The 15,529-nt window shown below is 44.1% G+C and overlaps 3 protein-coding genes across 3 annotated transcripts; all 3 read left to right on the top strand.

The window, feature by feature from the left end:
• The first annotated feature begins 34 nt into the window (after positions 1–34).
• Positions 35–2,054, top strand: LOC110960258 (trypsin-3-like). Its single transcript, XM_051957452.1, has 5 exons — positions 35–231; positions 314–470; positions 703–959; positions 1,052–1,188; positions 1,274–2,054. Exons 1-5 carry the CDS (start codon positions 192–194, stop codon positions 1,421–1,423), a joined length of 741 nt encoding a protein of 246 aa, XP_051813412.1. The 5' UTR covers positions 35–191; the 3' UTR covers positions 1,424–2,054.
• A 904-nt stretch (positions 2,055–2,958) lies between these two features.
• On the top strand, positions 2,959–7,722 carry si:ch211-261d7.3 (myb-related transcription factor, partner of profilin). Its single transcript, XM_022207428.2, has 4 exons — positions 2,959–3,073; positions 3,365–4,089; positions 4,697–5,122; positions 5,445–7,722. The coding sequence occupies exons 2-4, from the start codon at positions 3,834–3,836 to the stop codon at positions 6,299–6,301; spliced, it is 1,539 nt and encodes a 512-aa protein (XP_022063120.1). The 5' UTR covers positions 2,959–3,073; positions 3,365–3,833; the 3' UTR covers positions 6,302–7,722.
• A 1,012-nt stretch (positions 7,723–8,734) lies between these two features.
• zgc:66448 (uncharacterized protein LOC327401 homolog) lies at positions 8,735–14,476 on the top strand. Its single transcript, XM_022207427.2, has 2 exons — positions 8,735–9,265; positions 9,486–14,476. Exons 1-2 carry the CDS (start codon positions 8,872–8,874, stop codon positions 12,971–12,973), a joined length of 3,882 nt encoding a protein of 1,293 aa, XP_022063119.1. The 5' UTR covers positions 8,735–8,871; the 3' UTR covers positions 12,974–14,476.
• Positions 14,477–15,529: the final 1,053 nt, after the last annotated feature.

Raw genomic sequence — 15,529 nt, 5'->3', positions numbered from 1 at the left:
TCATGGAAAAAAGTGTTTTTATCTTTGACCATGCTGCTGTTTCCCAGGTAGGATAATATTTGACCACTGCAATGTACCTGGAAGAATACCAGACAGAGAAGTCGATAAGGAGCTGTTGAGTTTGGAAATTCATTGGAAGCTCCACAAACCTGCTACATCTGCTGCTGCTGTGTATTGGCTCAGTAGGAAGTATGAAGTACTTTATTTTCTTGGCCCTCTTTGCTGCAACATGTAAGTTTCTGTTATCACTTTCATTATTTCTATATCTGATTGTTTCAAGATGGAATTTAAGCTCTTGAACTTTATATTACAGATGCAGCTCCTGTCCAGGATGACAAGATTGTTGGAGGCTATGAGTGCAGGAAGAACTCTGTGCCCTATCAGGTCTCTCTGAACAAAGGCTACCACTTCTGTGGAGGCGCCCTGATCTCAAGCAAATGGGTGGTGTCTGCTGTTCACTGCTTCGGGAGGTAAGTGTAGAGAACGGACATTAGATTCAACTGTGACCATAATCATGATTTGATGGAGAAAAATACATACACAGCCACTGTTGTTGGTTCAGACTGCATTTTTCCCCTTCAGCACACTTATTATTTTTTGAATCAGAATGAAATGAGTTGGTACTTGATTTGGAAGTACTGATCCCCTCAGTGCAAATTGAATTGAGCATTACATGTATTTTTGCCCATGTGCCTTTCTCAGCAGTTTCGTGCGGGTGAATCTTGGTGAGCACAACCTTGCTGTCAATGAGGGTACAGAGCAGGTCTCTTACGCTCATAAGGTCATCCCACACCCTGACTATACAGTCTTTAGCACGGACAATGATATTATGCTAATTGAGCTGAGCCCACCCGTCACCCTGAACAACTACGTCCGCACCGTGTCCCTGCCCACCAGCTGCGCCGTCACCGGCACCAAATGTCTGATCTCTGGATGGGGCTACACCAGCAATTCTGGAGGTCATTAAAACACTGAAAACATATCTGGAAAATACTTTGGTGGAGGATGGAGTGGTGGCAATATTTATGTGTATTCTTTTTGATTTTTAAAGACAGCTACTCTGATCGTCTGATGTGCCTGGAGGTCCCCATCCTGAGCGACATAAGCTGCAACTCCTCCTACCCCGGACAGATCACCTCCAACATGTTCTGTGCTGGATTCCTCCAGGGAGGCATGGGCTCCTGCGAGGTATGAGTTGCAGTCACCATCTCTGCTTCTTGAATTGGGCAGACCAAACTTCTTCTCACACCTCACCTTGTCTTTCCTCTGTCAGGGTGACTTTGGTGGCCCCCTGGTGTGCAATGGTCAGCTGCAGGGTGTGATGTTCTGGGGTGAAGACTGTGGCCTGAAGAACAAGCCTGCAGTCTACACCAAGGTCTGCAAATACAACTCCTGGATCCGTGAAACCATGATGTCTGAATAAATGGAACTGAACCTGTCAGGATTCCAGTCCAGCTCCTGCCCTGTGATCCTTTCCTGACTCTCTTTCTCTCCCGGCCACTCGCCTGTCTGATTACAACTGAGTGCTGCATGAGCTTCAGCTGGGGGTAATCAGACAATTCTGTTCACCTGCTTCCCACCTCTGTATAAGAGCCCTCTGCTCCCCTCAGTGTTTGCAGGAGCATTTGTTTTGGATTGAGTCACATGCTGTTTCCTCTCAATCCCTTCAGCTCTGAACTTTTCTGTGGGTTTCTCCCTTCTGGACTCAATTGTGCTTTTGGTTGTTTTTTTTGGACTCTTCTCAGTTGCCTGCTCTCTTAAGAGATGACTTTTCCAGCGTGTGAGTAACTCTCAGTTCACCTGTATTAAGAAGTGATTAGTTTTTGGAGATTGGAATTGTTTGGCCTTGCCTCTATTTCTGTTCATAGTTATCTGGTGGATGTGGTTTTGGATTTTGGTTGAATAAACCCCTTTTCACCTTTAACACCTGTTGTCTGTCTGTTGGTGACTGCGCCTGGGTTCTACCACACACTCTAAGCTGTAACAGAACCACTTCAACCAACATTAATCTCAAGAAACTATGACAGTTTTGAATGAATAAATCATTAACCTGAGTCTCTGTCATTCCTTGTTTTGTGCTTTTGGACAAATATACAAATAAACCCTTCAAAAGGAATGAAACAAAGACAAATGCTGACCTTTCTTTCGACATGAACAGAAGATATCTATCAGAGAATTCTGACACTTTTGCAAGATATGAAAATGTCTGAAATCTAACAAAGTCACAAATAATAATGATAACAATAAATACTGACAATCTTGAATACTGTATAGAATAATATGTGAAGTATTATGTCATCACAGCCTCAAACACAATATGCAGAACACACATATTGCAACTAAGTCATAGGGATATTTGATACCAGGTATGTTGTACCCTTTAAAAATAGATAAATTCACAAAATATTACAGCAGTGTTTAGTATATTATGTGATAATTTAGGTTAGGTTGTTGTGCAGACCAGACACAAACAGACTGTATTAAAATACACAGTTTTGCAGTCTGGTTACACTATAAAAAGAGATTCCATTCTGAAATGGTGAAATATGGACAGCAAGGCTGCCATAAAAAAAATGACAGGAATACTGTGATGTTCAAATATCTGTAAATAGTTTTTTTTTTAAGTGAACATAAATGCAATGAAACTGTTTTTACATGCTTACTATTTTAGGATCACACGTTGTAACAGAATAAATTACTATTTGTCAAAATAGAGATTTTTTTATTTGGACATTATGTAATTATGTAGTTTTGGTTCATTTCTTTACTGCAGTATATATATATATATATATATATATATATATATATATATATATATATATATATATATATATATATGTATACAAAGTTATAAAGTTATAAATGAAATTGCAAATTGTTAATATATATGAGAAAGGACAAAAAACAATGAATCAAAAAGCTTGATCAATCCTCAGCTGATTGGTCCTGAACTTGCCTCGTCAGTGACGTCATCACCAAGCGACGCTCGTCGGTTTGTTTCGGCTGCTGAGCTAACAGCTGCACCGAATGTGTTTTGGTTTTGCTTTTGGCTCCCATGCGTCCTCATCATGAGGTAAGAAACACAACAGCGGCTCTCTAATCGTGTCCGCTCGTCAGTGGTTGCCGCTTCACATGAATCTGCAGCTGTCAGTGAAGCTACTTTAGCCTGTTAGCTTAACAACTCGCTCCATCCCAAGATCAGCACCTAATGTATGCGGAATGCGCAACCATTGCGGATGTGGTGCAGAAAAAAATGCGCATCGATGCGACATAACACAGAAGTCAACATCACTGAGAAAAGCTAACGTAGCTGTTGTGATATTTCACACAGTTGTAAGCAGTGTTTTGTTGTGTTGTATTTCAGCTCTGAAGGCGATTCTCTGCCTGGATGATGCACCTCAGTGCAACACAAATGGACGTTTAGATGTCATCCTGCTCCAGCTGTTTCACACAGCATATATCTATATCTGTGTTTTCAATAACGTATCAATGCAAATTAAAATGAAAGAAATTGATTTAACTGGCTGGAGCTAGCCATTAAAGTCTCCTGAATCCGTCCTCAAGTCAGACAGTATTGTCTTCATCTGTCTCTCAGCTGCAACCATGTTAAGAACAGTGCTGGAAGACAGTGTTTAAGGCTGTATTTTTTTATTTGTTTTTATTCAAGAAACTCATCCTACAGTGTGTGCTGTAAGCCAAGCAGATTCATAACTATGTGATGCAGCACACTGAAGAGTTGTAATGTCTTTAGCAGTAGGTTCAGTTCTACTTTGTTAATGGGGCAGAAGCTGTCAGTGTCAGAATCGGCCCGGCAGTCAGTTCAGGTCTGATCCATGACTGAGTACTACGAGGAGGGGGGGCTGCTGTACGAGCAATCACCTCCCATGCACATCAAAGTGGAGTCTCCGGAGGGACCCTTTGGAGGGGGAGCCTCAGAGAACGGCTTCCCCAGGGAGGATGAGGACTCGGACGGCAGCTGTGACCAGAGCAGCGGACTGCCTGGAGGTCTGCCCTTCAATGTGGTAGTGGTGCATCCCAACATCATGGCGCCTGGCATGTCCTCAGACGACCTGCTGTCCATTGAACAAAGTAAGAAGGAATTGACCATTATGGGAAACTTGAAGCTACATTTCACACAGTCAGTATACACACCTGTAGTGTTTTGTTTTGACTAATAGGAAAAACTGAAGAAACTTGAAAAAAGTTTCCTCTTAATGCTTCATGTTTTGCCAAGAATAACTGAATACTTTGTGGTTTAGCATACTTTAAATAACCACTTACATTACCTCATTACAGTCTTTTACAGTGGACATTTATCAAACAAATGATTGGATTATGCTGCAGGTAATCCAGTCTTGCTTACTGTTCACTTCATTCATTTATATCCTTGTGGCAAGTCAGACTTATTTTACTTCCAGCTGCTGTTGTTTTAGTTGATTCAGTTGTTAAAACTTAAATGCCTTAATTAATTTTTACTATTTTCCTGGTTTTGCCTTCTTAATGTTTTTTTTTAAATAATTTATTGTCATTGTTACCCAAATTTTTTATTTGTGTGCCGACATCTCCTGTTGTAAATGAGGCCTCCACACCTCAGTGTACTGAGGTTGAATTAAAAATAAGACTCACACTGATGAAGCACATTTCTCTTTCTCCCTCTGTATATTTAGCTGATGTTTTTCGTCTCCTTTCTCTGCAGACAGAGCTATGTCAGCTGCACTGGCTGCTGGTGGTGCAGGAAAAAGAAAGAGTCGATTCAGTGGAGCAGAGCTGGAGGTGCTGGTGTCAGAAGTCACCCGGTGTGAAGGAGAACTCTTCGGTCCTGCTGGGAGGCTGAGGCGGCGGGAGAGAGAGCGCATCTGGGCGGGAATCCTGGAGCGAGTCAACGCTGTGTCCAGAGTCCCACGCACACTGCGGGAGGTGAAGAAGCGCTGGGACGACCTAAAAAGACGCAACGGAGGCAGGCTGGCAGACGCCCGCCACCGCAGCTGTTACCTGCCTTCCAGCAGAGGGGCTTCAATGCTCGGACGCCCTTCTCAGCCAAGCCCCAGGCTTCAGCAGGCGAGGCTGAAACAAAGCACCAGACCAAAGCCCAGTTTCCCATGCTTTCCTGACTCTGATACAGGTAAAATAAGTTGCCTCGGTTGCTTTTCTTTGTCGATTCTATAAATGCCGCTAATATGGACAAATGGTAGTTTAATGGTCAAAGCTTTGCTTCTGATCAGAAGGTTGGGGGTTCAAGCCCCAGCGCCACCAAGCTGCCACTGCTGGGTCTCTGAGCAAAGCCCATGACCCATCTGCTTCTGGGGCGCCCTAGTGTGGCTGACCCTGCACTCCCCAGCTTCTTGGGAGACGTGAAAAGAAAATTTCTTTTAGCTGACTCAATAGAGTATAAAAATAAATAAGATAAAAACTATCTGAAGTGTTTGTGTCTACTTTTTTTGCAGGTGTGGGAGTGGAGGGATCCGAGAGAGATGGTCTGGAGAAAGATGAGGACAATTCTGAGCGGGACAGAGACATGGGAGAACCTGACTGTGAACCAGTAGAGAACAGTATGGAGGACAAATTGGGATTAGGACTCGGTTTAGGAATAGGACCACCTCCTCCGTCAGAACGATGGCTGCCTCCTTCCCCTCTCTATAGCGCTCCTTTTCTCAATGGCAGCCCTCAGCCCAGCAGTCCTCAGCCATCACTCGGAGCACAGCAGGGTCCTCTTGAAGCACCTCCCCGCAGCTCCTGGCTGGAGGATGAGCTGCGAGGGTTAGGGGAAGCTGCAATACAGCTGGGGAATCGGGTAGAAAAGAGTCTGCGGGAGTTTGGCGAAGGTTTCCGACAGGACATGAGAACACTTGTCGCCTCGCAAGAGGCATTAGCAGTCAGTCTACAACAAAACAATGTCCTCTTGCAAAGGCTCTTAGGAGTGCTTGAGGCCCAGCAACAACCACAGCCGCAGCAACAACGTGTACAACAAGTGCACCAAACACCTCAACAGCACTTACAGCCACAGCCAGTTCAGCAGCAGCTACAGCACTTAGAGTCACAGCAACAGCGGATCGAAACACCACAGCAGGCGCAGCTAAAACAGCAGCAGTCACACGTTGTACAGCAGCACCAAACACAAATACAGCAGCAACCACAGGCCACTCAGCACTCGAATCAGTCCGCTGTAGCAGTGGTACCGACAAAATCATCCCCAGACATACACGGCACTTTTCCCTCTGATCCACCTACAGACACAAATGGAAGTGTACAGAGGCCACGGCGAGGACGAGCTGTTGACCACAGGCGCAGGAGACGGCGCTGAGGAGAATGTATTTAAAAACTCAAACTGTATAGCCTGCATATTTGATGTTTCAAAATGTGACAGACAGAAATGATGCTTTTTTTCTACTGAGTATTTCTGTAAAAATTACTAGTTTTTTTGGAGTTTTGTGTCCCACTCCAAATTAGTAATCCATCTGGCACTTTGGCTTGTACTCAGAAAGGACTGAAGCGAATAAGAAAATTAGAAATATGAGATCATAGGGTGGCCTTAACATTAGCTTGGTTCCTCAGACATACGTCCATTCTCTTGTGCTAAAAGACTCGGAAAACCAGTTGTTCTGCTTCTCTCATGAGACTTTCAACACTCAGACAAGTGATATACTGTAGGTGCTGATGTTCAGTATGCATGTCTCTGTACATGATTTCCAGCAGAGCTGCAAAGTTCAAGAATGTTCTCACTAGTTCAGTACTGACGCACTGCTCCTGATACACTAACTACATTGCCATAAAGTACTTATAATCTGCAGTTGTTACCGTATATTGTAGTTATACTGATATTGTAATTACCTGCTAATGTCTGCTTGTGCTTTTTTTAACAGTTTCATGGTAAATACTTTTCCAGCTTTTGGTTGGACAGGAAAGTTAGACTGTGTTCTGTTGAATGCGTTTTGAGACAACAATATTATATTTTAAAGAATTGAGAATTTTTGGAGATATGAAAAACAAACAAAAAAACCCTCCAGGCATAAACATGGCAGTATGCTTCAAACTTTAATTCATATGCAGGGTTCTCACCAGGATTTTTTTACAGCGCAACGGCAGGTCCTCCCGCACGCACATGTGCACGCGCAATAGTCTTCATTAAATCTCGCGAGCGGCCGTCCCAGATGTCAGCCAATGAGCGTCACGCAGATGCTCCAAATGCTCGTGATTTAGGTCACTATTCACCATACATGGCATCACGGAAACAACCGAGAATTGCTAATTGTAACCCCGAGATTGGAAGCGACTCTTAATTTTAGACTGGAACGGGTCAATCGACAGGAAAGTACGGCTGAGGTGGGGAGACATAAATTAACCTAGATAGGCACCCAGTCAATAAAAACAAACGCACATGGCGTTATCTGTCAAAATAACAGCATAGCAGCCCTAATCACAGCGTAATCTTTTAAACTGACAGCGTAACGGCCCGTTACGACAGCGTAACGGCCCGTTACGCTGAAATGTGCTGGCGAGAACCCTGATATGTTTACGGTTGCATTTATAAGCATACATAAGTATGTAGGGGCTATTTATGATAATCTTGCATGCGGTATCATGGATGTGTTTGTAAATAGTTGCAAAGAAACAGCATATGGCCATCATAACGTAGTTTTGCACAAGCTATATTTTGTAGATAGCGACTGTTCTGATGAAATGTAACTAAACTTAATAAAACACAGACATGGACTGCAAATATAATCAGCACATCTGTTGTGGATTTGTCACTTTTGTCATAAGACAATGTTGAAGAGTTTATTTACATTGAAGTAAGTTGTGATGAAAGTATTTGGTGTGTAGAAGACCAAAATCGCAGCAGTAGTAAAAGAGGAAATGTACATTTAGTGTATAATTTTTGTCCAATAAGAAATTGAAGTGCTATAAGAAAGTGGTAGAAAGTGTAACAAATTGTGTTAGAGATCCTGATGGTAAAGTATTTTAGGATATTTTTTTAGCCAAAAAAATGCAGTGTCCAAAATTATTATGTGACGTCTTTTGTGACGATCTCCAGGTCTTTGTGTTGAAAGGATTCCTCATCATCACTCTGGTATTATGTTCCTTCCACAGCTGGTTTGTGTCTGCCTTTGGGGTCTTCCTTGATCTGCGTCCATGGAGACCAGATGTGTTCAGTGTCTGCTGGAGTGCTGAGAGGTTGGTACCCGAATTGCTCATTCATCAGGACCGAAATGGTGAGGGTTGAATGGTTGGGCTTGTAAAGGTTCTATTGTCACTTTTTCATATCAAGTGACTTGCTTATGTCGACCTTAAGAAACCTTTTGGTCAAATAATTATTCACTATGAGGCTTTGAAATACATTTTAAGAAAAATGTAAAAAAAAAAAAGTAATATATTTTTATATATTTTTTGACTTGATAAAAATGTCAACAAACGAACAAGCAAACAAAAATATAGAAATAAAGTATATGTATCATTTACTTCTCTATTACTGTGTTTTTGTCACTTTTTTCTGTCATTTCCAGTCAGAAAAACATATTCATTGCAACAGTTAGTATGAATAATTTTGGAAATGGCGTTTATGGTAAAAATGTAAACAAACAAAAATAAAATGTAGAAATAGCTTAAATGTATCACTAATGTCTTTAATGCTGTGTTTTTGTCACTTTAGTGTCATTTCAAGCCAGAAAAACGTATTGTTTAAAAAAAACTATTAGCTATAAATAAAAATCTACCTCGGCATGAATGATTTTGTGCTCTTCGGTGTTTATAACGTCTTCGCTGAGAGCATGAACAACATCTGGTTGTCAGTAGTAACCGTCTTATTGTGAAAGTCTCCACCAGAAGCCTCGGTGCTGGCTGTGTGTCTGGACAGAGGGGGTACATGGGTGAAACATGGCCGCCGTAGACCCATCGAAGTCTCCGAAACGACAGAAAACCCCTGCGGAGGAGGTGGAAACATCTGGGGAGAGGACGCAGGCAGTGGAGACGGGCTGCGGCTCAGGGCAGAGGGATGAAACGGCAGGTAACGAAGCCGCGGAGAGCCCCGGAGAGGAGCAGGCAGCCCGCGGTGGCAGCGACGGCGGCTGCACTGCCAGCCATTCTGAGGTGAGTGTCGAGTCCGGTGCTGGAGTCGACACAACGACATGCATTTCACCGGAGGACCTAACGGCGCCTGAAAAGATGGCCGAGACTCCGGGCGGAGAGCAGCGGGATTTCGACTGGTCAGAAACGGAAGACGACGACGAGGAGGAGCCGCAAACACACACGGAGGAAGATGATAAGTGCGGTATGCTAACATTGTTGATGTATTTTACTGTTAGCTTTAGCCTCCAGGCTAACCTGAGCTGCCACCACACTCACAACATGTACAAACCAAGCTGTACCCCTGCGCTGTGGGTGCTCGTGGGAACTTATGTTGCATGGTTGTGTTAGTTGCATGCAGTTTAGCAGACTGAGCCTGTTTACTGTTAGTTTGTCAGTACTGTGAGGTGTTTTCTATCTTCCAGACCTCAATAATGCCACTGAGAGTGCAAGAGTCATGCAGCATGTGGATGACAACATCACCACAGAGGGGGGGAAACAGTCACAGACTGCACCAGCTGGGGACGGGATGGAGGACGTGGTCGATGACGAGGACCGAGGCGAGGATTCTACTCTTAAACAGAAAAAGTGCCGTTTGGTGTGCAAGGAGTGCGGGAAGAAGTTCGACCGCCGCGAGACCTTCAATCTCCACCGCCACTTCCACGCTCACGAGGACGAGCTCATGCCCCTCACCTGTAAAGAATGCGGCCTTACCTTTCAGCACCGCAGCAGCCTCATTAAACACAGAAATGAACATAAGGAGAAGGAGGAGCAGCTTCTCACCCCCAAGAAGGAGGTGCAGGCCAAGGAGGAGGGGAGCTTTGAATGTGCAGAATGCGAGAGGATCTTCTCAACGGCCGACAGGCTGAGGGACCACAGCTGCAGCAGTACAGTAGAAAAGCCTTACCACTGCCCCCTGTGCCGCCAAGAGTTCCAGTTCAAGGTGTCCGTCACTAAGCACATGATGATGCATTCCCTGGAGAGCCACTACACATGCCAAGAGTGCAACCAAACGGTCCCGAACGCCGTGGCCCTGCGCATCCACCAGAGGAGTCACAACGCCCTCAAGCCGTATGAGTGCCCCGAGTGTGGGATGGTTTTCAAACACTACTCCGTCATGGAGGACCATCGGCGCCGGCACACCAACAACAGCCGCTCTCATCTGTGCAACATCTGTGGTAAGACTTTTAAATACAGCAGCCTCCTCCATCAGCATCAGTATCTGCACACGGGTCAGAAGCCCTTCCGCTGCCCCGAATGTGGCAAACAATTTGCTTTTGCCCAGAACATGAAGGCACACTGCCGCCAGCACAGGCTGCGTGAAACTGCCAAGGAGCAGCCCAGCAAACAGCCTCCTGTGCCGGTGCAGGTGGCAGCTACAGGGCCGGGGAAAGAGAACACGAACCAGAGCGAGGAACCAAAACGCACCTTCAACTGCCCTCTGTGTCCCCAGACCTACTGCGTGCCAGCTAACCTCAGAGCCCACATGCTTATTCATGAGGCCGAGTATGAGAAGCTGGAGAGGACACCTCGACCCCCGAAGGAGATTAACAAGTCCTGGGATAAAGGCCACACCTGTCCACATTGTCCGAGCGTCTATCGCGATGAGTCCAGTTTAAATATACATCTGTTAAGTGTCCACAAGTCAATTGCACAGTATATAGAAAAAATGACAGCACCAACGAAAAAACAATTTACCCCGTTAAGCACTGAAAATGTGCAGGGGAAATGGAAAACTGAAAACAGTAGTGTTAAATCATACAAGTGTTCAGAGTGTGGGAAAACTTTCCGCCATCGCTCAGTGTTAGAGTTGCATATGCGCATACATTCCAAGGACAAGCCTTACCAGTGCAAAGTGTGCGGAAAGGGCTTTAGATTCAGTAGCTACTTACAGCAACATCTCATCATCCATACAGGCAAGAAGCCATATAAATGCCCAGACTGTGGGAAGGACTTTGCCTTCCTGCAGAACATGCGAACACATCAAAAGCTGCATCAGGAAAAACCATTCCGCTGCACCAGCTGCCGTAAAGGCTACAGCGACGAGACCCAACTGCAGCACCATATGTTATCGCATAACGGTGACAAGCCTCATAAGTGTGACTTGTGTGACAAGAGCTTTGGATTAGCATATCTGCTCCGTGATCACATGAACACACACACAGGAGAGAGGCCTCATCGCTGTGATGAGTGCCATAAAACCTTCTCGTGGTTCAGCAGCCTGCTCGTGCACCAAAAAATCCACGCTCGCAAGCGGCAGGGTTTCAGCCCGTATAATTCTCTCCCGGTGAGCGCGAGGATGAGAGGCAGGGGGAGCAGGGGGAGCAGGGGTAGACGAGGTGGGAGGCTTGTGTGGGGCTGGTCTAGACCTTTAGCAGGCTCAGGGATGGTTAACCCTCAGCAGCCTCCGTATCCTGTTTCTGCTCTTAGAGACGCCGAGTTGCACGGCAGGGCAGTGCAGCAGCCATCTTCCCTGCTCTCGTCTCGCTTGGATTTACAGAGCATGCCGCCGAAGGAGCCGTGGATATCTGATCTGCACCCCCAGCCGGTGCAGTGGAAGGTGGACGGTGGAGAGGTGATGCCCGTCCCGTCGTCACAGCAGCAACATGGAGCTCCGCAGCAGGCGGGGCTTCAACAGCACCATCAGAGAAGCTCAGGCTGGGCAGATAGACCTTTGATAACTCAGTCAGGCCCCACATCGGCTCAGAGCTTAGACTCGTCACACTTGAAAGAGAGCGCAGCTTCTGTTGTCAGCTCTCATACTGCATCTGTGCCAAAAAAGTCCAGTCCATCAGCAGCGAGCGAGATGGCACAGCACAGGCAGCACAAGACTGTTACTTGGAGTAGCACACCCACATCCACAGTGCTGGCGTCCACCAGCGTTGTGAAGCATGATTTCTCTCTTCCCTCCTCCTACATTGACGGAGCTGCTCTGTGGAGTATCAGGCCTGCTCCACTGGTAAATTCACAGAGCTCTCCGAATAAGCTTGGTCAAGAGCTTCAGCTGCCACGATGGCCTGTTACCTCCGTGTCATCCCAAAAGGAGCTGTCCACACCTCCTAAGAAAGAAGACCGAGTGTGGGACATGAGCAATCCTCAAGGAATACCGTCGACTGTTAGCCAGCCAGAGAAGCCATGGAACGGCTGTGAGCCACAAAAGCCATGGGCTTCCGGCTCTGCAGGTGCATCCACCTCAGCTCAAATAGACCAAAGCAGTGCTATGCCAATTTCAACTCCTGTTTCTCATGGGGTCAGTAGCACCTTGTGGGACATACAAACACCACCAGGAATTCCAAAGACTATAAACTCCACTGAGAAATTAGTAAATAGTCAAGATTTTCAGCTGCAGAAGCAGGTGTCATCTGGCTGGGCCAGCGTGCAGACAGCGACACAGAAGGTTCCCATCTCCATTCAGTACGAGCCTCATCGCTTTAGTCAGGGGCTGGGCACGCCGGTATGGGGCTTCCAAAGTAACCCTGTGGGTCCTCAAACGCTGCTCACGGGGCAACTTAAACCAGGCAATGGACAGGAGCTGCAGCAGCAACCAATGGTAACGGGCACTCAAATAATCATAAATCAGCCCTCTCCTTTTTTTTCACCTCCACTTGCTCCACTCCCTCCTCTTGCTTTGCCTGGCCCTCACCCTCTTCACTCTGTCGCAGTTGGGGCACTCTCTAGACCTCCACACCCAAATATTTTTTTCACCCCACAGGCAGTCATGAGTGACAGGCCACACATCGCACAGACCCTGCCCCTACCTCAACTTGCTCCTCGGACAGAACCTCACAAACTCGGACCCCGTTTGCCTTTTTCCCCAGAACGGCTTCTCCAATGCATGATATGCGGGTGCTCTCTTCCCCGGGAGCTGGATCTACAAATGCATTACTTGCAACATGCACAAGGAGAGATCTGATATTTCTGTACTAGCGATAAGACTTAGTTATGTTTTTATAATTGTGATTCGGTGGAACCTCATTTATTTGACACGCAGTGGTGCCGTTTGACCCAGTTAAGTGAATGGATGGGCATTAGACACAAAAAGAGGAAGGTGAAACTTCGTTTAGTTTGCGCACTTGATGCACATTTAATTTTAAGTCTTTTAGCTCCAAATTAAATTGCACAGTGTGTTTACACTTAAAGAGTGTGCACATGTGCCATTAAATTGGTTTCACTATCTTTACAAATGCATTTGTTATCCAAATACTTCTCGGGGTGCAGATAAATGAGATTCACCGATCTACATTTCATTTATTGCCAATGACATTTAGATTTAGATAATATTAGTACTTTTATAGTTCTGTTCATATGTCCTGAACCATTTGTACTGTGTGTCTTCATGTACAGTATACTGTGTGCCTTTTATGAGTACAGTCTGCATGTCTGCTGTCTTGGTATTCTAGGCCTAGTTTGTGCTTAAGGTAGACTCAACAATGTGACCTCACTCCCAAAATGCAGAGCAACTCTTTCGAAGATACTGTAAAGAAATGTGCGATATTGCTTTTGGAGTGGTGACGGGAGTTGTTGTGCTCGCAGGTTACATTCGTCAGAACATACACGGAAAAGCTGTACACGTACAGTAGAATCCTGGCTGGGTCCAGATATCTCGTAAGTAAAGTTGTCATCATGATAATTTGGTCACAGCAAGTGTCTCTCAACAGAAATAACATGTAAAGGTCATTTCACAGTAAGAGTCTTCTGTAAATGTAATGTTTGGGTCATTATTGGTAACCGAGGATTTGGCACGATAACACAGTTAGTGATGACACTGTTGTCGACAAGTGGATTTTATGACAAACTTCTAGTTATGTGATGTTTTGTCATTAATATTTTTGCAATGTCAAAACAAACATGAAAAATAAGAAGTGAATGCTCAACTCCAATTGGTTCATTCAAATACAGCAAATCTTCGCTGATGTGTCATAAGTGTTGCGGTGGATAATTAGATTTTAAACCATTTTCTGGTTGGCCGTACATATTAACTACTGTAAACTGAGTACCATGTAATGTGCATCTCTTGCCAGAATGAATATTTCAGATTGGATTGTACCCATATTTATAGAATTCCACTTTTGAGTACTTAAATGTATTTTTGTGAATAATGAATGATTTCATTCCGTAACTGTAGATTTAGCTGACTACACAAACTCATCTCCTCCGTGATGAAAAATGGGCATTTGGTTAGCTTTGGTGGCCCAATAAGTGACTGACAAGCTTCATTACTACTGTATAATAAACACATCCGTACATTTGTAAAAAAAAAAAAAATTAAAAAAGAAAAAAAAGTCACGTTCCTGTGCATTTTAACATTCACCGATTCAAAAATGTGCCCTTCTACCTCTATCCACTGTTTTAGCATGGAAGATTTTTCCCATGATGTCTACATATTGGATTAAATAAAACCTGCCTTTGATTATAACGTGGTGTGGTGCCATATTTCACAGCCAACCTTATGAACAAAGCTAGTAAAATAAGTAAAAATGGGAGCAATGAATTTTGAAAAACTTGGATAGTTTTGAACTGAAGATATTATGTAAAAATATGCAAGTGTTACCAGGAAAGATTTTAAAATAGATATTATTGTATTAATGTGTACCTGAATCTTTCATTCCATTAAAAATCAGCCATTTCCAGCTAGAATAGTCATTTACCACATTAACAATGTCAAGACTGTATTTCTGATTAAATTAATGTAATCTTCACTGGAAAAAAACTGCCTTTTTTCAAAAATAAGAACATTTCTAAGTGACCCCTAACTTTTGAATGGTAGTGTATATATAGAATACATATGTAGAAAAGTCATTTTTCTTTAGGCTATCGAACATGTTTTTAGTGACTTAATTATGACTTCTCCAGTCAGACAAGACCTATTGGTGAAATTAAATTTCTGAATTATTTAAAATTTGGCCTTAATATTGAATATTTGAATTGTATGAATCATTTTGAGCATAACTGTTGACTGTATGTTTTATTTAAAAAAAACGTAATATGAAAAACTAGACAGTTTTACCAAGCTTGGACCGCCCGGCGACAAAGATGACCCCTGTGACCTTGAAAATGAGGTCACGGTCACCAAATGCGAACTTGACCTGTGTCTTATTATGGTACACCTGTGTACCAAATATGGTGAGGCTACATCAATATTTTATGGAGTTATCGCACGGAAACCAAATTGTTACAGACAAACAAGCAAGCAAGCAAGCAAGATCATGCAGGTGAAAACAATACCTTCCGGAAAACGCAGTTTTGCCGGGCGGTAATAACAAGCAATCAAATAGAAATAGAAAAAGTAAAAATATTTTCCTCTATAAAGTAGTAAAGGCTTAGTAGGTAGAGGCAAAAAATAAAAATAAATGTACTGCTTTTATATTCAGGACTAATGCACCATCGCTTCACTTGGGGTCAGCAATCTGCTGTGGAAGAATAAATAAACAGACGAAGAAGAAGAGGCCCGTCTTGTGTAATGAAACTA

This window comes from Acanthochromis polyacanthus, chromosome 12 (assembly GCF_021347895.1).
Source record: "Acanthochromis polyacanthus isolate Apoly-LR-REF ecotype Palm Island chromosome 12, KAUST_Apoly_ChrSc, whole genome shotgun sequence".
NCBI lineage: Eukaryota > Metazoa > Chordata > Actinopteri > Pomacentridae > Acanthochromis > Acanthochromis polyacanthus.
Note: the sequence above shows the minus strand (reverse complement) of the source record. Positions and strands in the feature narration are given on the sequence as shown.